The sequence below is a fragment of the Callionymus lyra genome, chromosome 16 (assembly GCF_982586985.1).
Source record: "Callionymus lyra chromosome 16, fCalLyr1.hap1.1, whole genome shotgun sequence".
Taxonomy (NCBI): domain Eukaryota; kingdom Metazoa; phylum Chordata; class Actinopteri; order Syngnathiformes; family Callionymidae; genus Callionymus; species Callionymus lyra.
Window position 1 is genome coordinate 15,283,886 of NC_141833.1, and position 25,915 is coordinate 15,309,800.

Sequence of the window (25,915 nt, forward strand, 5' to 3'; positions counted from 1 at the left end):
TGTATCCACTTTTTGTGTGTGTGTTTGAGCGCATGTGTGTTGTTCTTTGTATTTCTGCTTTTGTAGTGAATCGTGATGTCATCAGTCTCTCAGCACACGCATGTGTGTCGTCACTCGTCATCTGACTGTAACACACGTGTGTGTTTGTGTGTCTGTCTCTACACAGTGCCGGCGCCGCGATGTCTTCATCAACTTCTGGATCAGGTGTCGACGAAGATGATCTCTATCAGGTGGGAGACGGAGACATTGCCATGGCGACCACCTGCTGACATCTGCAGTCGAGTGAAGATAGCAAACAGGAAGTTGTGTTTGCGTGCGTGAAGATGGCACAATAACAGTCATGCAGGTCAACACGTGTTCCTCCAACTTCTGCTTTTCCTCACTTGACTGATGTGTGTTGTTTCCACATCACTGATCGACAACACGGTGAGTCGCTCTGACCGTTTGTGTGTTAATGTTCACTAGTTTGTGTAGATTCTTCTGTGTCTTATCTTTAAAATAAATAATATGTTTGTGTGTTAATGTTCACTAGTTTGTGTAGCTTCTTCTGTGTCTTATTTAAAAAAATACTATGTTTGTGTGTTAATGTTCACTAGTTTGTGTAGCTTCTTCTGTGTCTTATTTAAAAAAAATACTATGTTTGTGTGTTAATGTTCACTAGTTTGTGTAGCTTCTTCTGTGTCTTATTTAAAAAAAATACTATGTTTGTGTGTTAATGTTCACTAGTTTGTGTAGCTTCTTCTGTGTCTTATTTAAAAAAAATACTATGTTTGTGTGTTAATGTTCACTAGTTTGTGTAGCTTTTTCTGTGTCTTATTTAAAAAAAAAATACTATGTTTGTGTGTTAATGTTCACTTGATTGTGTAGCTTGTTTTGTGTCTAAATACTATAAAAATACTGTGTTTGTGTGTAAATGTCCACTAGTTTGTGTAGCTTGTTGTGTTTCTAAATACTATAAAAAATACTGTGTTTGTGTGTAAATGTACACTAGTTTGTGTAGCTTGTTGTGTTTCCAAATACTAAAAAAAAATACTGTGTCTGTGTGTAAATGTCCACTAGTTTGTGTAGCTTGTTGTGTGTCTAACTACTATAAAAAATACTGTGTTTGTGTGTAAATGTCCACTAGTTTGTGTAGCTTGTTGTGTGTCTAACTACTATAAAAAATACTGTATTTGTGTGTAAATGTCTACTAGTTTGTGTAGCTTGTTGTGTGTCTAAATACTACAAGAAATACTTTTTGTAAGTAAATGTCCACTTGTTTGTGTAGCTTGTGTGTCTAAATACTATGAAAAATACTGTGTTTGTATGTAATTGTCCACTAGTTTGTGTAGCTTGTGGGTCTAAATACTATAAAAAATATTGTGTTTGTATGTAAATGTCCACTAGTTTGTGTAACTTGTTGTGTGTCTAAATACTATAAAAAAAATACTGTGTTTGTGTGTAAATGTCCACTAGTTTGTGTAGCTTGTTGTGTGTCTAAAACTATTAAAAAAAATACTGTGTTTGTGTGTAAATGTCCACTAGTTTGTGTAGCTTGTTGTGTGTCTAAATACTATAAAAAATGCTTTGTTTGTGTGTAAATGTCCACTAGTTTGTGTAGCTTGTTGTGTGTCTAAATACTATAAAAATACTATGTGTGTAAATGTACACTAGTTTGTGTAGCTTGTGTTTCTAAATACTATAAAAATACTGTGTTTGTATGTAAATGTCCACTAGTTTTTTGTAGCTTGTTGTGTTTCTAAATACTATACAAAATACTGTGTTTGTATGTAAATGTCCACTATTTTGTGTAGCAATTGTGTCTAAATACTATAACAAAAATATTGTGTTTGTATGTAAATGTCCACTAGTTTGTGTAGCTTGTTGTGTGTCTAAATACTATAAGAATACTGTGTTTGTGTGTAAATGTCCACTAGTTTGTGTAGCTTGTTGTGTGTCTAAATACTATAAAAATACTGTGTTTGTGTGTTAATGTCCACTAGTTTGTGTAGCTTGTTGTGTGTCTAAATACTATAAAACAAATATTGTGTTTGTGTTTAAATGTCCAATAGTTTGTGTAGCTTGTTGTGTGTCTAAATACTATAAAAAATACTGTGTTTGTATGTAAATTTCCACTAGTTTGTGTAGCTTGTGTGTCTAAATACTTTAAAGACACTGTGTTTTATGTGTTAATGTTTACTAGTTTGTGAACTTTGTTGTGTATCTAAATAATATAAACATTTTTAGACATAGAACAGAGTTTGTGTTTGTTACCCTAACTTTTATTATAAAGCTTGTTGTGTGTGTAAATAATATAAAAATACGGTTGTGTTAAACTTGTCTTTGTGTGTCTCTGAAGAATATAAAGTGAACTTTTTGTCTATTAAAACTCAACTTTGTGTAGCTTATTGTGTTTCTAAATAATACCAACCTACCATGTTTGTGTGTCAATGTTCACTTGATTGTGTAGATTTGTGTGTGTCTTAAGAATATAAAAACACCATGTTTGTGTGATAACATTCAAATAATTGTGTAGCTTGTTGTGTGTCTGAAAATTAAAGAAATACTCTGCGATTGACCTTTCACCTGATTGTGTAGCGTTTTGTTTTTTCCTGCTCCTCACTGTGTGAGTTATATGTGTGTGTTTGCACAACAGAAGTGATGATGTCATTTCCTTCTCTCGTAGACTGTCATGGACGACCCGGTGACTTTGGCGCCCCCTGAGGTACAACGACAGCATCTAAAAAAAAAAAAATGTGATTGACATCTGACGACTTGTTTTTCGCCCGCAGGACGCCGACGTCGCCTCCACCGATTACGGCGACTATCCTGACATGTGGTGCGACATGCAGTCGCTGCGAGAGTTCCGGCGCCGGAGCGAGCCGCCGCTGCTCTGGACCATCGTGGTCGTGGGCGGCGTCGGGAACCTGGTGGTGATGTGGATCTACCTGACCTTGAAGAAGAGGTTGAAGACCATGACCGACGTCTACCTGCTGAACCTGGCGGTGGCGGACCTGCTGTTCCTGGTCACGCTGCCGCTGTGGGCCGCCGAGGCGGCCGGCAGCTGGACCTTCCAGTCCGCCTTGTGCAAGGTCAACTCCGCCCTCTACAAGGTCAACCTGTTCAGCAGCATGCTGCTGCTCACCTGCATCAGCGTTGACCGCTACATCGTCATCGTGCAGACCAGCGTGGCGCACAACTCTCAGGCGGAGCGCCGGCGTGGCAGCAGGCTGGTGTGCGGCGGGGTCTGGCTCATGGCCGTGCTGCTCGCCATGCCGGAACTGATGTTCGCCGCCACCCACGCGCCGGACGACGGGTCGCCCCCAGTCTGCCGGATGGTGCTCCCGCCAGAGATCGGCGCCGTCACCAAGATGGCGGTCCTCCTGCTGCAGGTGACGATGGGCTTCTGTCTGCCCTTCGCCGTCATGGCGGCCTGCTACAGCAAGGTCGTGGTCACGCTGCTCAAGACCCGGAATTTCCGGAAGCACAAGGCCATGCGGGTCATCCTGGCGGTGGTGGCGGCCTTCGTGCTGACCCAGCTGCCGTTCAACGGGGCGCTGGCGTACGACGCGGCGCAGGCCGCCGCCGGCGTGGAGGCCGAGGACTGCGAGCAGCGGCAGCACTGGGGGAAGGTCAAGCAGATCCTCAAGGGTCTGGCCTACACGCACGCCTGCCTCAATCCCGTCCTCTACACCTTCATCGGCGTCCGCTTCCGCAGCGACGTCCTGCGGCTGCTGCACTGCTGCAGGACCAGCAGGAGTCCGGCGAGCGCCAAGAGCAAGACCAGCAAGAGCACAAGAACGTTGTCGGACAGCGACACTTCTCAGGCGCTGTCCCTGTGAGCAGACACGCCTTCACGCCGGCGTCTTGCTGCCAACCTGGTCCAGTGACTACGTGTTCGATGGAAACATCTTGAGGAGTCACCTCAAGAGTTCATCCAAGAGTTAAGGAGATAGATAAGTTAATGTTTACTGTCGGACTACTGGACAATATTGATGATCATCACCATTATCTTCATTATCATCACCAACTTATTCATCATCACCATCAATCAATCTTCATCATCTTCATCAAATTCATCATCATCATCAACTACATCATCATCTTTATCAACTTCATCTTCATCAACTTTATCATCATCATCGCCTTACCATCATCATCATCTCCTTATCATCATCATCATCTCCTTATCATCATCAACATCATCATCATCGTCATCATCATCATCATCATCTTCTTCATCAACATCATCATCATCTCCTTATCATCAACATCATCATCATCGTCATCATCATCATTATCATCATCTTCATCATCATCATCATCATCATCTTCATCATCTTCTTCATCATCATCATCAACTTCATCATCATCTTTATCAACTTCATCTTCATCATCATCATCAACTTCATCATCATCTTTATCATCATCATCTCCTTATCATCATCATCATCGTCATCATCTTCATCATCATCATCATCTTCATCTTCATCTTCATCTTCATCTTCATCTTCATCTTCATCTTTTTCATCATCATCTTCATCTTCATCTTCATCTTCATCTTCTTCATCATCATCATCATCATCTTCTTCATCATCATCATCAACTTCATCATCATCTTTATCAACTTCATCTTCATCATCTTCATCATCATCATCATCATCATTATCATCATCATCATCATCACCTCCTCATCTTCATCGTCATCATCAATTTCATCTTCATCAACTTTATCATCATCTCCTTATCATCATCATCATCATCTTTTTCATCATCATCATCATCGTCATCATCATCATCATCTTCTTCATCATCATCATCAACTTCATCATCATCTTTATCAACTTCATCTTCATCATCTTCACCATCATCACCATCATCTTCATTATCTTCATCATCATCATCATCAACAACTTCATCATCATCACTTTCATCTTCACCATCATCTTCATCATCATCTTCATCATTACTCCTCCACATGAACGTTTCAGAATGAACCACGAAACGTTAATGCTAAACAGTGTTAGCATGCTAGTAAGTTTATTGTTGATTTACTCAATGTATTGGTTTCATCTTGAACGACATAATAAAAGGTTTGGCGTCCGACCTGTTACCCCTCACATGACTTCCTGTGAACATGGGTGCTGAATAAAAGTGCTGAGTCATGCTATCTCTGGTGTGCCTGGTTCTCTCTGGTGCTGATGTTGCACTCCGTCTTTAGCCCCTCCCCCCTCCCCCACCCCTCCCCTCTCTCTCTGCTTTCACAAAAAAACAAAACTTGTTGCCACAGCAACACAAACAACACCAACAATGGCCCCATGTTTCCAGAAGTTCTGAGGTCCATATATCCAGCTGCTGGCACCGGAGCGGGCGGTTTATCCAGTCATGCCTCTGCCCAGACGACGTTCCTCCTTCCTGGGTCAGTCCCCCGCGGACTGTCGCCCCCCTTCACTGGGTCTCTCCCCCCCGGACCGCTGCCCCGCGGTGCCCGGCAACAGGGTGGGTCGCGGCGTGTTCGTCGGCACCGCCCCGCAGATCGGCGGGACCTCGGGTCTGGGGACGCGAGTGTCCAGGAGAGCCCTGGGCATCAGCAGCATCTTCCTGCAGGGGATGAGGAGCAGCTCGGCGCCGGTGATGGCCCGCCTCGGGGGTCAGGGGGGTCAATGCGCCACCTCGGCCGCCGGGCTCAACAGCTGTCTGATGGAGTACCGGGACAAAGTCCGAGCTCTGGAGCAGCTGAACCAGCAGCTGGAGGAACAGATCCGCCTCAGTCTGGACCGCAAGGCCTCCAGCGCTGGAGCCTGGGGGCCCCTGAGGAGGGAGTGGGAGGACGTCTACAGGCAGGTGCGTCAAGGGCCAAGATCCACTACGAAAACTAAAATATAAAAATGATAAATAAAATAATCCTTACAAATTAGAAACACAATACATTGGATTTAACACATTTATTGGATTTAACTAAATGTAAAGATACAAATATGTGTTTAAAATTAAATAAATACACGCAAATAAAGATTATACTTCAATAATTGAACATTAAGTATAATTCATTTTAACACAACTTAAAGTAAACATAACTTGAAAAAGACACCAGATGACTTGAAATGATAATTATTAATACATATAATTCATTTTTTAAAATTATTATTATTTTTGAAATCAATCAATTTGACTGAGAAAAAGAATAATACAGCTAAAGAAAATGTGTTATACATAAATATATATTGAATTAAATTCACAAGGTAATATTTAAATCCTATTTTCAGTAAAAAAAAAAAAAAAGAATAATATTGGAAGACATTAACATCCATGAAGAATGACTCAAAATGATCTGATCAAGTAGCTCAGTACTCGTTTGGTATTGTCTGGTGTCACTATTCAAATATTTTTCATTTATTTATTTGATTAGAATAGTAAACTAAATATGTAAAAAATGATTCATTAGGAAAAATTATCAGGTTTTAAAATTCAATTATACGTAAAAAATAAAATTCAACCTTTCAATATCGAAATGATGGTTGGTGTGTTCAGGTCAGCGAGTCGATCCTGGAGAACGCACGCCTGATGCTTCAGACAGAGAACGTCCAGGCCAATGCGGAGGACTTCAAGGAGAGGTCAGAGGTCGCAGCGGTGGTCCAGGTGAACGTGGAGTAAGACTGGTGTCCTTGCAGGTATGAGAGCGAGCAGCCCATCAGGCTGGCGGTGGAGGATGAGATAGCATCTCTCTACAGGGTCATCGACGACGCCAACCTCACCAAGCTGGAGCTGGAGGAGCAGATGGACAAGATGAGGGCGGAGCTGCAGCAGCTGGACCAGGCCCACGAGCAGGTGACCCCGGTTCTTTGACGTGACCACGACCGTCCGTTCAACGTGCTTGTGTCCGCAGGACGTGAGGCTCCTCTACGGTCAAATGTCCGGACAAGAGGTGGACCAACCTGACGCTCCCATCGAAACCAGCCTGGACCAGATCCTGGACCACATCCGGAACCACTGGGAGAAGGTGACGGAGCAGAGCCGGACGGAGACGGACAGCTACCTGGAGTGTCAGGTCAGGAACAACAAGTGTTACTTCAAAATGAACGCATTATTTATTACTCTCAGGTCAAACTAAATAAAGTACAATTTTTTATTGCAGTTAATACTCAGGTTCTGGGGCAGGAAGTCAACATAGAAAGTAAACACAAATAACGACTCACAAACAAAAAACGATTCAGAAGAAGCGTAGCCAGTTACCACAGGAACATCATGTCACGTTAATGTAACAAGGCGAGGGAGAGAACAGGATGTGACCATTCAAAATAAAACCAAAGTAAAAGGGATAAAAAGTTTACCAAAAATCCAAGATTAGTCTTCAGAAGGAAATTGAAACTAAAGACTAAAGAATGAAGTTTACATGCCATATTTTTCAAAACATATTAAGAGCTTCAAATTAAATCAAAGTATTTTGCTCTACTTGCAGACGTCAAACAAATGAATCAGCAGATGTAGCATGCTAGGCTAACAAAGGTTGCTAACCAGACATATTTCTTCCTCCTCTTCAGACTCAAAACAATGAAACTTCTTCAATCATTTAACAAAGTGTCTTTTTTTATCTGTAACACATGCAGTTAGTCGTGAGTCATATTCTCAGAAAATGTCCACAGAATCAATCGTATCAACTTGTGTTGACGCTTAGCTACTCTCGCGTTAAAGCTTCGGACGAATGAAAACTTTATTTAAAATTAATTTTAATGCACATTGTTTTACCTAAAAGTATATAAACTATATTACCAGTTTTACTAATACTTTGTTACAGTATAGTAACATTACAGTGATGGATTACTTTACTTTGCGTGTGCTTGTGTGTGTGTTCATGTGTGTGTTCATGTGTGTGTTTGTGTGTGTGCAGGAAGCTCAGAACGTGACTAGCCGACTGAGTCCTGAGGAGCAGCAGGTGGAGTCTCTGAAGACCGAGTGCACCGACGCCGGCATCAAGATCCAGAGCTTGCAGGCCGAGACGGAGTCCATCAGAGCACTGGTCAGTCGTCCGTCCCTAGCTGTCAATCAATGTCTGCCCCCCCATCGTCAAGGGTTGTATCACGATACAGAGGCGATTATAGTAATTATGTTGCGATAATGTAGTAACAAGGATATATTTGTAGTATTGTCGGGTAATTTACAGACTACACGATTCTTGACAAAGTCGTAACTGCTTTCATTTGTTTTGAAACCAAAATATGTCCAAACAACAGCTTTAAAAGCTGCTGGAGTCACTGTATCCTCTCATCCTCAGTCATTACCGAGATCTTGCAGGATTTCGTAATGACTGCTGCCATCTTGAGGCCCCGGATGATTAATCGCAGCCCAAAAATGAACAATAGCTGTAAATGTTTTCATGTTAATTGCATATTTAAAAAAATAACATTGTTTTATTTTAAACTTACTTCATTTAAATATACAACCTTAAAATGATGAAATTTAAATGTGAATTGAAAGACAAAAAAAGTAAAATAAAATGTAAGAAAACGTAAAAAAGAACATGTCTTAAATATACACTGCTGTTGAATATTGATACATTATCGTAATAAAATATTGCAATATTTAAGTGTATATCGATATATTTTCTCGCTGCAGAGACGAGGCCTGGAGAACTCTCTGGGCGACGCCCACCACTGGCATGACGTGGAGCTGCAGAACCTGGGCTCGGTGGTGTCTCGCCTGCAGGCCGAGCTGTCCGACGTGCACAGTGAGCTCCAGCAGCAGCAGCACGACTACGAGGCGCTGCTGAGCAACAAGCAGCGTCTGGAGCAGCAGATCCGGGTCTACCACGGGATCCTGGACGGGGAGGAGAGCCGGTACTGATGATTGTCCCTGTACCTCACTGAATAGAATTACATCAGTGCCATCAGAATATTGAGTGGTTGGATTTAATTGATTGAAATTTGATTTTTTTTTTTTCTATTTCATTGATATTATTTGGATATTGAAAGATTTAATTGATTGAATATTTAAGTGTAATAATTAGTGTATTGAAAGGTTGCATTTTCTTTTTTAAATTAAATTAAGAAATTCGATTATTTTCTATTTTTTTAAAATACAGTTTAATATTCTGATAACAATAATTCAAAAAATTAATTTCTAAATTCAAAAATGTTTTTAATTGTAGTCTCCTATTGAAAATCTACTAAACTAAATGCACCAGTGTGTCAACGCTGTCATGTGACCGTCTATGTGTCGCATGATTGGCTGAAAGTTTGATCATTTAAATTTCAATTTAAGTCTAAAATAAAAATAAAATGTAATTTATAAAAATGTTATTTTGAATCATTGAACTAAGAATATCAAACTCCCCATCAAATGCTGATGACACTGATAAAGATAGACAGACACTGATATACTTTCATATCACTCGGTGTGTGGTCCAGGTGTTCCGGTGCACAGTCGGAACCAGAGAGGCTTGCCGGTCCGGACCCGGAAAAATGATGAACAGCACTTTACGGACTTTTAGAAACCTGCCTGCCGAGAACAGCTTTGCAACTGGTCCTGAACCAAGCATGTAGTAGTTGACACCAATAAAGCACCTGTAACAACTACAAGTCGTCTAATTCTAACACACTCTCGCACACGCACACACGGGACAAGTAGTTTGTAAACGAGTTTATTTGGACTTGTGAGATGTGAAGCAGCAGCTCCCCCTGCTGGACTGGACGTCCTCTCTGCTAACGCAGTACGTCGGCCAACAAGCTTCAATCACAATCAATTCACACGCTCGCTAACAGCAGAAAGCTAACTGTTAGCCACAGTGGGTTGTCCCGGGGCGCTGCACAGGTGTGGCACCCCATGAGCCCACTAGGTGGAGTGGCCTGCAGACGGCCGGTCACTAATGAACCTGCTTCTCAAGAGTCCGGGACGTTTAAGTGGGTTGGAGCAGGATGCAGCCCACGCCCACGCCCCCCTCGTGGGAGACCATGGGGGTCATGAAGGTCCAGCGGGCCGAGTCCGGGTTAAACATTTCCAGGGAAGAGAGGTTGGACTGTCCGTCGTACCCGCCCACCGCGTACAGACGCCCCCCTGTGGCCACCAGCGATACCCTGCTGCGCCTGGTGTTCATGGCCACCAGGTGGCTCCACTGACCGGATGCCGAGCTGAAGACCTCGGCGCTGCTGAGGAAACCCGAGCCGTCGTAGCCCCCGACCACGTACATGTGACTCCCCAGAGGTGTGGCGCCGTGACGACAGCGCTTGTTCGTCATGGGAGGCGACGGATGCCATCGGTTAGTGTGGTGGTTGTAGTACTCCACCTGCACACACACACACACACACACACATGATGACGAGACTGGAACAGAGCGGTCACACATTGATGGTCTCACCGTGTTGAAGATCTGCAAACCATCATGGCCTCCCGAAACGTACACGCGACCTTCAAACACGGCCACGCCTGCAGCGCTGCGAGTGGCGCTCATTTCTGTTAACTCCGCCCACCTGCAGGGTTCAGACGCTAGGTTTAGAATGTTTCAACCGTACATGGTTACATGTTATCTCTTATATAATCAACGGTTACTATGGTAAACTGTAACATAGTCAATAGTTACCATGGCTACCTGTAATATAGTCCTCAGTTATCATGGTAACCTCTTTTTAAGTCAACAGTAACCATGGTAACCTGTAATATAGTCAATAGTTACCATGGCTACCTGTAATATAGTCCTCAGTTATCATGGTAACCTGTAATAACGTCATGTTACCATGGTTACCCATAATAAAGTAAACAGTTACCATGGTAACCTGTAATATAGTAAATAGTTACCATGGCTACCTGTAATCTAGTCCTCAGTTATCATGGTAACCACTTTTTCAGTCAACAGTTACCATGGTAACCTGTAATAACATCAAGTTACCATGGTTACCCATAATAAAAGTCAACCGTTACCATGGTTACCTGTAATAAAATCAATAGTTACCATGGTCACCCGTAAAACAGTTGAAAGTTACTATGGTTACCTGCATTACTGAAAGTAAGTAATTTGTATTTATATAGCGCTTTTCCAGACCAGGGTCACAAAGCGCTTAAACAATCAAAACAATACTCAATGAAATATATACTTAAAGGGCCAAGACAACACTGAGACAAACACAGGAGTTCCAGAAAATCAAGGAAAAGCCTGAACAAATAAAAACGTCTTAAGATGTTTCTTAAAGGAGTCAGTAGACTCCATCAAGCGCAAAGAGAGAGGAAGATCGTTCCAAAGCTTAGGAGCAACAGCCTGGAAGGATTTCTCTCCTCTGGTCCTGAACCGTGTGCGAGGAACCATCAGTAGATTCTGATCCACAGACCTCAGAGCCCGAGCTGGGGTGTAAGGCTGGATCAGATCAGTGATGTAAGGAGGAGTCTGACCATGAATAGATCTGAAAGTAAGAACCAGAATTTTATAGTTGATCCTGAAAGAAACTGAAAGCCAGTGAAGAGTTTTAAGAAGCGGAGAAATGTGAGTTCTTCTACTAGAGCGGGTTAGAATTCTGGCTGCAGAGTTCTGAATCAACTGCAGGCGAGACAGATCCTTCTTGTTAAGACATGAAAACATACTGTTGCAATAGTCCAGACGAGAAGAAACAAACGCATGGATTACAAGCTTCAGATCATGTTGTGACAACATTTTCCTAAGTTCAGAGATTTTTCTCAGTTGAAGGAAACAGTTTCTGGTCAGTTTTCTGCAGAGTTGAACTAGAGACATGTCTTTATCAAATACAACACCCAGGTTTCTCAGGCTCAGTTTGACAGACTGACCTAAGTCACCCAAGTACTGTCTCAACCCTGGAACCTTATCATCAGGAGCAATAACCAGAGTTTCAGTTTTGTCCACATTTAGCTGTAAAGTGTTTTCACTCAGCCATTGTTTGATTTCTAGCAAACAATAGACTAAGCTGCTCAGCCTCCGGGGCTCAGTTGGATCAAAAGAACAGTAGAGCTGGATGTCATCAGCATAAATGTGATAAGAAGTCACTAAAATCTTGAATCACTTTGCAAGAACAACTCTCCCTTTAAACTGTAGCAAGACCTCCCCCAAGACCAGAGAGGCGAGGCTTCCCCAGGACAGCGCTCCCTACTGGACAGAGTTCGTTCAGATGAATAAACTCTTCCTCTCTCTGCCAAGTCTCAGGAAGACATAATCAATCCAAATTAACTCTTGTGAAAAGATCATTAAGAGTCAAGGATTTATTAGTAATTGAGCCAACATTAAGAAGTCCGATGACGTCATTGAAAACACCGCGCACAGAGCGGGATCTTTGTGGATACTGTCCACGTTTCAAATGGGTTTTCTGTCACATAGTCTTCAGTTACCATGGTTACCCGTTGTATAATCAAGACTGACCATAGTTACTTGAAATATAGTCGGTGTTACAAAGGTCACTTATAATCTAGTCATCGGTTACCATAGTTACCTGCAATATATCTAGTTACAATAGTTACCTTTAATCTAATTTGAGGGTTACCATGGTTACCTGTGATCTATTCGAGTGTCACCATGGTTACCTGTGCTCTATTTGAGAATAACTATGGTTAACTATTATTTAGTCATCAGTTACCATGGTTACCATTCATCTATTCAACAGTTACAATGGCAAAATGTAATCTAGGCAGACACCGTGGTTCCTTGCAAACCAGTTGCCATGGTTACCTGTCATTCTCCGGGTTATAGCACTCCACGGAGTTCAGAGAAGACTTCCCGTCGTAGCCTCCGCACACGTAGATCAGTCCGTCGATCACCGACGTCCCCATCGCACTGGATGATGAAAGATCAGGTGAGTTGATGGAGGGACAGTTGGAGGGTAGAACACCGGGGCAGACCTGCGCTGGCAGTTCATGCTGGACACTTGAGTCCAGCTGTCACTCTCCGGGTTGTAGACTTCGACTGTGCTCAGTCGTGACTGGCCGTCGTATCCTCCGATCGCGTACAGCAGGCCGTTCACCACGGCCACGCCCACTCTGCTGCGAGTCGTTCTCAATGGCTGACAACGCTCCCAGAAGTTCCCGACCGGATCGAACACTTCCACCACGTTTAAGGAATCACCTGAAGGAAGAACGGAAGAACATCACTGTCATCAGAATACTGGACTTAACATTTGAAATGTTCAAACTTTGAATTTTCTTAAGCGTTGAATTATTTTTGCGAAAGGTTGAATTTTGATAAGTATAGTTTAATTTAAAAATAGAATATTTCCAAAATGTTTACAAAATTACATTTGCTGAATTCAAAATTATTATTTTTATTAAATCAAATACAAAAATGTTAGTATAATAATGTCCCGAGAGTACCCAGCTACTTGATGGAACTTTAAGCCAATCACGCGAAGCGCAGGAGATCATGTGACTGATCGTCGATGTTACATGATTAACAGTGTGGGAGTCATCAGTCACACATACACACAGAAAGACACACAAAAAGAGTCACACCTGAACTGTTGAGTCCTCCTACTGCATAGATGAGTCCAGTGATGGACGAGCAGGTTCTTGGTCGAGTCTTGAAGGCTGGAAGGTGACGGCGTCGCAACATCAGGTGGAAATCTTTGGCTTCATCCACCAGATCTCTGCAACAACATCATCATCTTAATGCACCTTATCTTAAAACATCATCGTCTTTATCATCCTTATCTTAAACATCATCTTCATCCTCCTTATCTTAAACATCATCATCATCCTTATCTTAAACATCATCATCATTATCCTTATCTTAAACATCATCATCTTATTGCACCTCATCTTAAACATTGTCATCATCCTTATCTTAAACATATTCGTCTTCATCATCCTTATCTTAAACATCATCATCATCATCATCCTCCTTATCTTAAACATCATCATCATCATCCTCCTGATCTTAAACATCATCATCATCCTTATCTTAAACATCATCATCATCTTCATCCTCCTTATCTTAAACATCATCATCCTCCTTATCTTAAACATCATCATCATCCTTATCTTAAACATCATCATCCTTCTTATCTTAAACATCATTATCAACTTATCTCAAACATCACCAACCTCCTTATCTTAAACATCATCATCCTCCTCATCCTAAACATCATCATCAACCTTATCTTAAACATCACTAACCTCCTTATCTTAAACATCATCATCATCCTCCTTATCTTAAACATCACCATCATCATCTTTATATAAAAAAATAATAATATACATCATCATCTAGAAACCAACATCATCCTCATCTTAAACATCATAATCATCATCATCCTTATCTAAGAAAACATCATCATCCTTCTCCTCTTTATCTTAAAATCATCATCCTTCTTATCTTTAACATCATCTTTCTTATCTTAAACATCATCATCCTCCTTATTTTAAACATCACCGTCATCATCTTTATATAAAAAATAATAATATACATCATCATCATCTAAAAGAAATCAACATCGTCCTCATCTTAAACATCATCATCCTTATCTAAGAAAACATCATCATCCTTCTCCTCCTCTTTCTTAAAATCATCATCCTCCTCCTTGTCTTAAATATCATCATCGTCATCATCATCATCATCCTTATCTTAAACATCACCGTCATCATCCTTATCTAAGAAAACATCATCATCATCATCCTTATCTTAAACATAATCATCATGCTTATCTTAATCATCATCGTAACCATGATTGGCATCTTCACCTGCACTTGTGGCAGCAGCGGATCACCTCCTCTTGTTGGACTCGGTCTGACAGGAACTGGGGGCGACACAGGGGGAGACGAATTTTGGACATCAACTCTGGCAGCAGAGAGACCCGGCTCTCCTGATCGTGGTGGATCCACGACAGGACAGCCTCAAAGACCTGGAGGAAAAAGTGAGGACGTGTGAATGGACGCGTGAGGATCTAGGAGGACATGCCAGAAAGGATCTCACCTGTTCCTCATCCTTCACGTTCAGCTCGTCCGAGTCCACCAGCTCCAGGATATCTTCTTCTCTAAGGTCCAGGAACTCGTCGGACGAAGACACGTCCACAAAGTTTTGTTGCAGGAAGACGTTCGCGGAGTCGTAGAGGGACGTGCACATCATCGTCTCAGCAAACTTTCGAACCCCAAGACAGTTCTTGGGGTGCAACCTGAGGACCAGAACCTTGCTTTGAATTTTGCATTTCTTTTTAATCTTATGGTTTATATATATTATATTTTATCTAAGGGTTGATATTTCAATAAATAATATAGAAAATCGAATTAATCAATACAAACTAGTCGCTAGATGGCAACAGTCATTACATGGGCCTCAGATAAAGAAACAATGAGGACAAGAGGATACAGTTGACTACAGTAGCTTTTAAAGCTGACATTTGGACATACTGTGGTTTCAGAACCAAAGCTACTACTATGTCAATTAAAAAAAAAACTCCTAATCTCATTACAGCAAAGCCCTTCTAGTAGTTATCAGACATTTCTTTTTAATTATTGTAGAGTTACTTTATATAGGTACTAAATTATAGCCAACATAACAGATAAATCAAATAATTACTTTACCGTAATTTCCAGACTATAAGGCCCACTTTAAACCCTTGAACTTTCTCAAAAGTCAGCAGTGCACCTTCTTGTTCTACTTAGTGAATTGAACCATTTGTATGTGGTACATGAGCCTATCAAGAACTGTTTTACAGGTAGACGTCAACACCACTAAATCCAACAGTATCGCAATATATTTTAATAAGTTGTATTGTTGCCCCCTTATTATTACATATCGTACGGCCATATTTTTACCAGTACACACGTCTACTACTGTCAAGCTGAGTTTTGCCGACTCACCGGTTCTGTAGGAATGAACAACAAGCGTCTTTCACATTCTGAAGCTGCAGGAAACTGGACCCGACCAGGAGGTTCTGGACGTTCTGCTGGTCTATGGAGACGTGGCCGCTGTAGGCGAAGTTGATGAGCGACTCTAGAGCGCTGAAGGGACAGAAGTGTGTCAACAGGTTTTCATTTGAGGGTCACATCGAAACACTCACCTGGGGTCCATGCCTTGCATCAGGATCTCGTCCTGTTTACATTCCATCATGTCGTTGGTGAACATGGCGTGGAAATATGGAATCGATGCCGCCAGGACGATGCGATGGGCGCTGAACATGTGACCTCCCACCTGTAAACACACGTCCTGTCATCACGTGGTCTATACCTGGGTCGTCCCTAAAGGGGGGCAACAGGCACACCCACGTCCAGACGTCGAGAACAAAACCGGGGAGGGGTTAAAACCATATGCAACTTCCGGGATACCTGTCGTCTCAGGGACTCTCGACGAGGAGTCGAACTGTGATGACGTAAGAGTGTCGTTACAACTGACACCTTCTGTCTCTCGTATCATCACGTATGAACCCGTCGTTAGCGCCCGTTAGCATCCGTTAGCTCGGCCGTTTCAGACGCCCTAAACACGGGGTTACGTACCTTGAGAGTGACGTCGCAGAGCTTCCCCTGACGCCGGATCTCCTCCATGACGACATAGCCGCGGGCGGGCATGTCATTCACCGAAAAATGCACTAAATCCTCGAGCTCCTCGCAGAGAACGTCACCCATCGTCCACCGGTCTCACTGACGTCACGGTGGAGCGGAAGTACTGCGACTTCCGGCGCAAATTCCAAAGTTAAAGCTCAATTAATCCGAATAAGATGTTAAGCTCTGTAGCACAAACCACAATGAAAACTTTTGTCGTTCATCTGTTGAATGTTTATTTTATTTTTATTTCACAGTCCTATTTTTCAAAGTTAATTTAAATATATAATTTTATTTTATATATCCTTCAGGTCAAGAGGACTACATTCTACATCTATATTAAACTATAGATGTAATATCTAGATAAAATATAAAAGTGACATGCATGTTGTGTTGCAGTCAAAAACACATTAAGATCAATTAACTTAAATTAATAAATGGGTTGCAAAGCTACCTACTTCCTACTCTTGTTTTATTTTGAAGTCTTCTTTACAAATTTAGTTATTGTTGTTGTTTGTCCCATGGAAATGTCTTTGTAAAATATATGAAAAAAGAAATTAAATACTTAAATATTAAAGTAAAAATATATTCTGGACATCTTTGACACTGCAGAGGGTCAGTAAGTCGGTCGGCTGATCCTCTGGAGATCCGGGACAGACCCAAGTGTGAAGTAATGTGTTCTTTGTTGGCTCGGACTTTCAAATAGGGTCAAGAAATGACAGTGTATAATTTATTGATCAAAAGGGTTCGCAAACCTATAACCTTCCCACCACAAATAAACATGGTTGTTATTTGTGGACTCTAAGCTTGCTAGCATCAGCACACACGTTGCCATGGCAACAGATGATATGATCCGTTTGAAGTCCCTGCTTTGTCTGGTTTGAGAGAAGGAAAGCTGTGTCGGGTGAAACAAAAACGTGTTCTTAGAAAGGCATTCCTCTAGAGATCTTTCGAGCCACCTGTTCCTCAGGGGTCTCCTCCTTGTCCGGTAAAACCTGGTTCCAGTCTTTTAAGCCTTCGGGCAGGCTCGTGTCTTCATCTTCGCCGCCGGTTCCCTCCACCATGTCCTCATACGTGGACTTTTCGGAAAATGGGCGTTTGCCGAGCAACTCCACCATGTCTTCTTTGTCTAGAACCTCTTTGTCCAGCAGCTGCAGCGCCACCTGCGTCAAAGAATGTCATTATGTATTATATACATATATATATTTGAAAATATTTTAGATATTTATTTTATCATGTTATGTCTAATCTAGTTTTTTCATTAGTATTATTTCAACAGTTGCACAATATTGTATTGCAAAACATGGTATTTCTTATTTTTCTTTGCACAATATTGTAGCTTGTATTTTCCTTTGAACCATATTTAATCTTTTTATTTTCCATTGCATGATATTGTATTTTTATCACACAGTATTGTTGTATTTTTATTTTTTAAATACTGTATTTTCAATTGCACAATAATACATTTTAATTTTCACTATAATATATTTTTGTATGATGTATTTTCCTTGCTTTGTCGGAAAGTAATGTAATTTCTCTCAGTGAGATTAATAAAGTGTATGTCTATGTGTAACCCAGTCCAGGCCAGAACAAAAGCTTCATCAACAGGATCCGCACCTTCTCCACCTCCGCCTTCTTCTGGGTCAGCAGGGTCAACGTCCTCTTGTACGCCTCGCCGATCAGCTTCTGGACCTCTGTGTCGATGAGCCAGGCTGTGGCTTCGCTGTATGGCTTCTCCATAACTATCTCCCCCTTTTGGGGGATGTCAAAAGACACCTTACCCACTTTGGAGTTCATTCCAAACTGGACCACCTGTTACCACGACAACAAATTAGTGAGGGTAACATCACCGGTTCTTCCTGATGGGAGCCCTCCTACCTGGGCGTAGGCGGCATTTGTGACCTTCTGCAGGTCGTCCTGTGCTCCCGTGGTGACCCTGTTGAAGAAGATCTCCTCCGACACTCGGCCTCCCAGAGTCATGCACATGCGGTCCAGCAGCTCCTCGCTGCTGTAGATGTAGCGCTCTTGTGGCAGGTACTGGGCGTAACCCAGGCCTTGTCCTCGCGGGATTATCGAGACCTTTAACAGACGAGCATGTGAGGCGCGTGTTCACGTGTGATGTGGTTACAGCAGGAAATGACCTTCAACAGGGGGTCGGTGTGCTCCAAGAACCAGCCGGCGACGGCGTGTCCGGCCTCGTGGTACGCCACCGTCTTCTTCTCCTCCGGCTGTAACACCTTTGTCTTCTTCTCCAGACCTGTGAGATGTTAATGGTCTGTGTGTCAATGAAGCCCCTTTAAGTGTCGATATGCAGGCTTCAAACATCCTGAACGTTCCATAGTCGGACAAAAGGACCTCATGTTCAGACACATCTTCTTTATGTTAAATATCGTTTTCAATCTCTATTTTCTCACATTTGAAATGTCACTTACATTTTAGTCGATGAAACAATTTAAGCAAATAACTCAAGAATTTCTGATATCCATTTCTTGTCTGGACGGCAAAGCATCATGGGAACTGTTTGTGTTGATTTCGTCTCACCGTTAATAAGAGTGTTGTTAGAGTGTTACTTGTCTTTTTTAACCCTGTTATTTCTGGGTCAAGGTGACCTGAATCTGAAAACAAATTTGTCTGTGGTATCAAACAAACAAAACAAACCAAAAACTGTTTGTTTTCATGTCTTAACAAGAAGGAACTGTCTCGACTGCAGTTGATTCAGAACTCAGCAGCGAGAATTCTGACCCGCTCTAGTAGAAGAACTCTACATTCCGATCCTTAAAACTCTTCACTGGCTGCCAATTTCGTTCAGGATCAACTTTAAAATTCTGGTTCTTACTTTCAGAGCTATTCTACTGAGACAGAGTCAGTCTACCGACTCCTTCAAGAAACATCTTAAGACATTTTTATTCATGCAGGCTTCTCCTTGATTCTCTGGAACTCCTGTGTTTTTCTCGGTGTTATCTTGACCTTTTATGTGTATATTTTTAGTATTATTTTGATTGTTCAAGCGCTTTGTGACCCTGGTCTGGAAAAGCGCTATATAAATATAAATTTCTTACAAACACATTTTTATCCGGGCCTTCGGGTCACCTTGACGACAAAGGTTAAGTGTTAAATGAACACTCCTATATTAACTGTATAGGGTCATGTGACCATCTTACCTCCTATCACACGACTCATTGCTTGATCGAAGTGTTTCTCCTCAATGGCGTCGGCCATATGCCTGGCTGCGATCAGCGCCGCTTCGTTACACACATTCGCGATTTCAGCTCCTGCGCAGAGAGACACCGGCGTGAGACACCAGAGTCATAATATCAGGTGATATCTCGTCGTACCAGAGAATCCTGCGGTGAGTGCCGCCATTTTTTTCGCCAGAGCATCCTTGTCCATCTGGGCGTCCAGCTGCAGCGGTCGCAGGTGGACTTTGAAAATGGACGCTCTTCCCTTGATGTCTGGGTGACCTGAAGTCGAAGTAAGGTGACATCAGGTGTTTGCACAACAACAACAACAACAACAACAACAACACCGGAGACACTCACGGATGTAGATCTGCCTGTCGAAGCGACCGGGTCTCAACAAAGCCGGGTCCAGGACTTCCGGTCGGTTGGTTCCGGCCAGAACCACCACGTTGGTGGCCGTGTTGAACCCTGAGCATGAAAAGTCGTGTCAATGAGCGAAGTATTGAAGTACAACAGTGCCATCAGAATTATTGAGTGTCTAAATTTAACATTTGAAATGTGGAAAACGAGAATTATTTTATTGAAATGTTGTTGTTTTTTTTTAAACATTGGATTCTTTTTTTGGAATAATTGAATTCAATGCTTTCTAATTGAAAGGTTTCATTTCTTTTATTAGAAAAATTGACTTAAAATGTAAATATTTAGAAAATTACCAGTTTATTTTATTTTATTTGATACATTTTCTAAATTGAATTTGAATTAAATTGAATTTTATTCCTATTCTTTGAAATTCAATATCAATTTTTTTATAATAGATTTACACCAAAAGAGTAAAGAGCAACTTGATTGAACTTTCAGCCAATCATGTGCCACGCAGACAATCATCTGATGATGTGTTTGACAGTTTACATAAAAAGATGTATGTACACTATATACCAACAATTTGAGCTGCATTTTAAAGGCTACAAATTAAAAAATATTGAATTTAGAAAATGTTTTTTCTGTTATTCTGATGCCACTAATATCCTTCAATAAGTACCGTCCATCTCCACCAGCAGCTGGTTCAGTGTGCTCTCCTGCTCCACCTGAGTGCCAGAGTTGTTGGAGCCTCTCCTGCGACCCACGGCATCGATCTCATCGATGAACAGGATGCAGGGGGCGCTCTTCCTCGCCAGGGCGAAGAGATCTCTCACCTGGACACAAAGTTACGTCATTTCTCTGGACCGATCAGTCCGTCTCTCTCTGAACATACACGAGCAGCGCCGACGCCCACGAATATCTCCACGAATTCCGAGCCGTTGATGGTGATGAACGGAACGTTGGCCTCGCCCGCCGTCGCCTTGGCGAGGAGCGTCTTCCCCGTTCCCGGGGGTCCCGTGAGCATGGCTCCCTGTGGAAGGGGCAGAGGATCAGTCCTGCCCGACTTGGCTTCAGAAAGGTCTTCTCACCCTGGGGAACTTGGCCCCCAAATCCAAGTAATGCTTTGGGTTCTTCAAGAAGTTAACAAACTCCATGATCTCCAGCTTGGCCTCCTCGCAGCCCGCCACGTCTTTGAACTTCACGCTGTGATGGTCCTTCACGACTTTGCCGGTCGTCTGACCGAGGTTGAAGAGTCCGCCCATCCCACGCCGAATCGCTCCCGTTCTCATCTGGCCCAGTCGGCTCAAGAGGAAGAGGAAGCCGAGCGGGAGCAAAGAGGAGAGCAAGCCCAGGAAGAAGGTCCTGGCGTGGAGAGAAAACTGTCAATCAGGGGTTTTCAACATTTTCTTCTCCACGTTTAACCAAAGATTCAAACAGAACTTCCTTTGCCGTATTTATTTAAATATAGGGCGTATTTAAAATGCTTTCCTTTCTCAAAAATAATGTAGTATTATTCCAGGATTCTCGTTGTATTAGTCCGCGAGTCTCATAGTATTACTCTGCGAGGTTCATAGTAATATTCTGCGAATCTGTATTATCCTGCGAGTCCCCGTAGTATTACTCCACAAGTCTCCCTACTATTATTCTAAGAGTCTCTGTAGTACTATTCAGCAAGTCTCCCTAGATTTATTCTGTGAGTCTCAGTCGTATTACTCCGTGAGTGTCTGTAGTATTACTCCGCAAGTCTCCCAAGTATTATTCTGTGAGCCTCTGTAGTATTACTCCGTGAGACTCTGTAGTATTACCCCGCAAGTCTTCGTAGTAATATTCTGCAAGTTTCCTCAATATTATTCAATGAATCTCAGTAGTATTACTCCGCAAGATTCCTTAGTTTTATTCCATGAGTCTCAGTAGTATTACTTTGTAAGTTTCCGTACTGTTACTCGGCAAGTTTCCTTAGTATTATTCCGTGAGTCTCTGTTGTATTACTTTGTAAGTCTCCGTACTGTTACTCGGCAAGTTTCCTTAGTATTATTCTGTGAGTCTCTGTAGTATTACTTTGTAAGTCTCCGTACTGTTACTCGGCAAGTTTCCTTAGTATTATTCCGTGAGTCTCTGTAGTATTACTTTGTAAGTCTCCGTACTGTTACTCGGCAATTTCCTTAGTACTATTCCGTGAGTCTCTTTAGTATTATTTTCATGAGTCTCCTTAGTTTTATACCATGAATCTCTGTAGTATTACTCTGCAAGTCTCCGTACTGTTACTTGGCAAGTTTCCTTAGTATTATTCCGTGAGTCTCTGTAGTATTATTCCATGAGTCTCCGTAGTATTATTCCATGAGTCTCTGTAGTATTACTCTGCAAGTCTCCTTAGTATTATTCAACAAGTCTCTGTAGTATTACTCCATGAGGCACTCCCTTCTATGTCCACATCACATGACTAAAACAAACACACCTCATTGGTCAACACTGGCTCCTAGTCACTTGCAGCATGTTTATACTTGTGAAAATTCATGTCTAAAGGTTATGATTTGTGTAACTGTTCCCTCGTGTAGACGCCTCTACTGTCAATCATAGACCACTCCTCCATGCTAGCCTGACCCTCAGTCTACTCACTCACCCGTCGGTCTCGTTGTTGTAAACCACAGGAAGTCGATGTTCTCCTTCCATGTTCAGGTCGTATTGAACAGATTCCAGGTTCCTCTCAAACGTGTCAACGCTCCCGATGGTGAACCAAACAGACTGGGGGTGTGGGGGGGGGTTCAGGGTGAGTGGCAGTGACAAGAATTTGAACTGAGAACACAAACTCACCCCGTTCACCTCACTTTGACCCGGAGGGAAGATCACTCGGACGTAAGATTTGTTCACCACTTCCAACCTTTCCACCTTCACACACACACACACTGTGTTGGCTTTCTGTGTGTGTGTGTGTGTTTGTGTTTATGTGTGTGTGTGTCTCACCACTCCTTTTGACAGGAAGTTGTTGACAAACTCCTTCCATGTCACCTCTCGTCCAGTGTCTCTGAGCAACGCCAGGTAGAAGATCGTCCAAAGGACTGTGGAACCGAGCACAAGCATCCAGAATTCCTTGTCATCCCACGGTATGTCTCCCTGGAATCACACACACTTGGATTGAGAAGAGGTTTGAGCAGAAGCATCACAGAGCTCGTCCTCTAGTTTAAATCATTAGAAACGTGGACAGTCCATGGAAGTATATGAGAGCCATCAGAACATTAAGTTGATGTTTGTTTCTTTTTATTTTATTATTAATATTTTATTTTTTCACTTCTTTTCCTACTTTTACTTTATCAACAAAGCTGCCTTGACTAAACATTTAAAACTTTGACTATTTATGTTAAAATTATTACTAAATACCTTGATGAAAAATAATTATATTGAATAGTGGAATTCAACATTTTAAATGAAACTTGATTGTTTTTTAATTTAAACGTTTCCATTATTTTTGTATTGAAAGGTTTCATATATTTTCTCCTTTATAATATATTTAAATCTTTTATAATATATTTCAAAATTGAATGGTCTACACATACAGTATTGCAATAATTTAAAAAACAAATTATCTAAATTCAATATATTTTCATTCGTAGTCTTTTAAAATCAATATAAAAATGTTGGTCATGTGACAATGTCATATCAATTCATCCCTGAGGTTCCAAAGTAACGGTATATTAAAATAATTCCAATAAAGAACATTTATTTTTTAATTATTGAAACTAGAATATCAGAACTTTGTGTTATATTTTGAAAATATTAAATTAAAAAAAAAAAAAAAATACTTTTAATATACAAAAGATTGAATTACATTATAACAAAAATAAATTATATTCTTAAAAAACAAGTTCAACATGCGAGATGTTAATTCAATTATTATTTAATCACAATACACTGATGGGTCTGATATAATTTTATAGATTTCCACAACTTTTCTTGTTTTGGAGAATATTTGGGACAGATACAAATATAATTCAATAAGGATTATAAAGGTGTGTTTCTGAACTCTGACCTTCTGCAGACGCTGAAACCATCCATTAGAATCATCCTTGCGGTCGCCTCGGCCCCCCTGACCAGATCCTCCTGCCGGTCCACGATTGGATGCTTCTCTGTCTCTGGTGGGATCCACCTTTTCTTCTGGACAAACAAAAGCCGGTTAACAACGTAGCCCATACCTGAAGGTTATGTTAGGTAGAACTTTATTGATCCCTCAGGAGGTCTCCTTCGCTGTGTCACACCTTTACTGGCTGTGTCTGGTTGCTCCTCCTTCTTTGCGTCAGGAAAGTACTTCTCAAAGCCTGCGCAGAAACTCCTGGTTCAAGAGCAGCAGGCAGATGAAAGTACTGAGGTTCCTTGCTCACCTCTGGGTGATTTGGAGCTCAATGTTCTGCAGTTCTGCAACAGCTGCTGCATCAGGCCTGACCCGTGAAGAGTTTGCCTTGAGTGGATCCCATGATCCACCTGCACAGAAAGATTTAAACAATTTTTTTGTTTCTGCAGCAACAAAACACACAAAATCAGCAACACCTACGACTGAGGGTTTGTACTGTCTGGCGATACTAGTGCAACGATACAATATATTCACGATACTTTAGGATGAAGGATATAGTGACTTTCTTTTAAAATACCGGGAATACTGTCATAGCATAAACACACAAAATGCTGTTACACGGTTAACATATTTTATTGAGTTAAACAGAAGGATCTGGAACTGTATTTCTTAAAGACATTTTATTGTTGGATCAATAAATCTGATTCATTAATCAAACTATTTCACAAGAGAAGAAATACAAAGGGAATCAAATGGTTTTTTTTTTTACGTTTTCCTTTTTTTAATTGTTACTGTGCAGTTGAATATTGATACAATATCCTGGGGAAAAAATGGTTTTGATGTCCAAGTATTGATCTTTTCTTACACCCCTACCTACAAGCCTGCAGGACGACTTAGGGAAGGTCATGTCAGGTGTGTTTTTAAAACCCAGAATCAGTAGAGACTTATATCAAGGCTTGGGTGACCTTACCTAACCTGCAACCCAAGAAGTTTCTGGAACTAAAAGACACTGGAGATTCATATTCAATATCATTACAATGTGTTGCCAGAGCCAGTCAGTGCCATGAGAATATATTGAAACAGTCAAATGTTTACCAGTCGATTTATTTTTTGGTTATAATTGAAATTTTTGTAAATAGTATGTAAATAATATCTATATCGAAATATTAAATAATCTGTATTGACACCACAAATAAATCCTATGTTGGCAACACAAGTTTCTGATTCTGATCTCCTAAAAAAATGTTCTAAAGAATGTTTTATATTATGTTGCATTTTTAATTTCAACACGTGACTGTCTGCACGTCGCATAATTGGCTGATTTTTTTTTATATTGAATTGAAAAGGATGAAACAAAATTTAAATAATAAAACGTTTAAACATTTTTCATCCATGTCTCCTCTTGTCCTCTCTAGGATCTCCAAGTGAACCCCAAATATCAACTGAGGGGTTCCACCGGTGTGACAGTGAACCCCAGAAACAGACCTTCGTCATTGGAAAGATTACGTCATGAAAAATAAATCTCTGTGACGCACTTATTCACATGCTTCCCTAAAAAAACAAGTGTTTTTCTATTGACCCGTTTGGACCGGAACCATGTAGGTCACTTGAATATTATCCAATGGTTACCTACCAGTAGAGGACGCAGCAGTCGCCGGAAGTCCCGACACACGCGCACATAACGGTGAGCCATCCTCACGCGCTCCTAAATACTACTACAGTACTAGTACTTCTTCAGGAGTCTTGTATCATGAAGTTATGCTCGTTGTTTTTCCCGACTGGTCCGCCATGATTAACTAACACTTCTTCTTCGTGGGAAAAGGCAGGTCGACATTATGGCGCCCCCTGGCGGCGACAGCTCAGAGTCCAGTCCCGC

At 41.5% G+C, this 25,915-nt stretch overlaps 4 protein-coding genes across 6 annotated transcripts; 2 read left to right on the top strand and 2 right to left on the bottom strand.

Moving 5' to 3' along the window:
• The first annotated feature begins 412 nt into the window (after window positions 1-412).
• ccr9a (chemokine (C-C motif) receptor 9a) lies at window positions 413-4,298 on the top strand. Its single transcript, XM_087810771.1, has 3 exons — window positions 413-426; window positions 2,666-2,704; window positions 2,772-4,298. The coding sequence occupies exons 2-3, from the start codon at window positions 2,672-2,674 to the stop codon at window positions 3,819-3,821; spliced, it is 1,083 nt and encodes a 360-aa protein (XP_087666897.1). The 5' UTR covers window positions 413-426; window positions 2,666-2,671; the 3' UTR covers window positions 3,822-4,298.
• Window positions 4,299-5,364: 1,066 nt separating this feature from the next.
• On the top strand, window positions 5,365-8,820 carry bfsp2 (beaded filament structural protein 2, phakinin). Its single transcript, XM_087811035.1, has 6 exons — window positions 5,365-5,823; window positions 6,511-6,593; window positions 6,651-6,807; window positions 6,866-7,027; window positions 7,868-7,996; window positions 8,593-8,820. Exons 1-6 carry the CDS (start codon window positions 5,365-5,367, stop codon window positions 8,818-8,820), a joined length of 1,218 nt encoding a protein of 405 aa, XP_087667161.1.
• Window positions 8,821-9,602: 782 nt separating this feature from the next.
• Window positions 9,603-16,548, bottom strand: klhl18 (kelch-like family member 18). The gene is made up of 10 exons (XM_087811442.1): window positions 16,393-16,548; window positions 15,960-16,090; window positions 15,760-15,900; window positions 14,873-15,071; window positions 14,641-14,801; window positions 13,414-13,547; window positions 12,808-13,030; window positions 12,638-12,742; window positions 10,331-10,442; window positions 9,603-10,258 (listed from the first exon to the last, which is right to left on the bottom strand). Exons 1-10 carry the CDS (start codon window positions 16,519-16,521, stop codon window positions 9,872-9,874), a joined length of 1,722 nt encoding a protein of 573 aa, XP_087667568.1. The 5' UTR covers window positions 16,522-16,548; the 3' UTR covers window positions 9,603-9,871.
• A 605-nt stretch (window positions 16,549-17,153) lies between these two features.
• afg3l2 (AFG3 like matrix AAA peptidase subunit 2) lies at window positions 17,154-25,811 on the bottom strand. 3 transcript variants are annotated; one of them, XM_087810766.1, is made up of 17 exons: window positions 25,673-25,811; window positions 24,350-24,449; window positions 24,227-24,286; window positions 24,001-24,125; window positions 22,938-23,087; window positions 22,788-22,862; window positions 22,597-22,718; window positions 21,065-21,338; window positions 20,869-21,006; window positions 20,656-20,809; window positions 19,977-20,084; window positions 19,773-19,898; window positions 19,599-19,709; window positions 18,579-18,694; window positions 18,316-18,516; window positions 18,055-18,249; window positions 17,154-17,600 (listed from the first exon to the last, which is right to left on the bottom strand). In XM_087810766.1, the coding sequence occupies exons 1-17, from the start codon at window positions 25,730-25,732 to the stop codon at window positions 17,361-17,363; spliced, it is 2,355 nt and encodes a 784-aa protein (XP_087666892.1). In that variant the 5' UTR covers window positions 25,733-25,811; the 3' UTR covers window positions 17,154-17,360. The 3 variants fall into 3 exon arrangements, with proteins under 3 accessions (XP_087666892.1, XP_087666891.1, XP_087666890.1); XM_087810765.1 differs by having other exon boundaries at window positions 22,597-22,862; window positions 24,001-24,122; XM_087810764.1 differs by having other exon boundaries at window positions 22,597-22,862.
• Window positions 25,812-25,915: the final 104 nt, after the last annotated feature.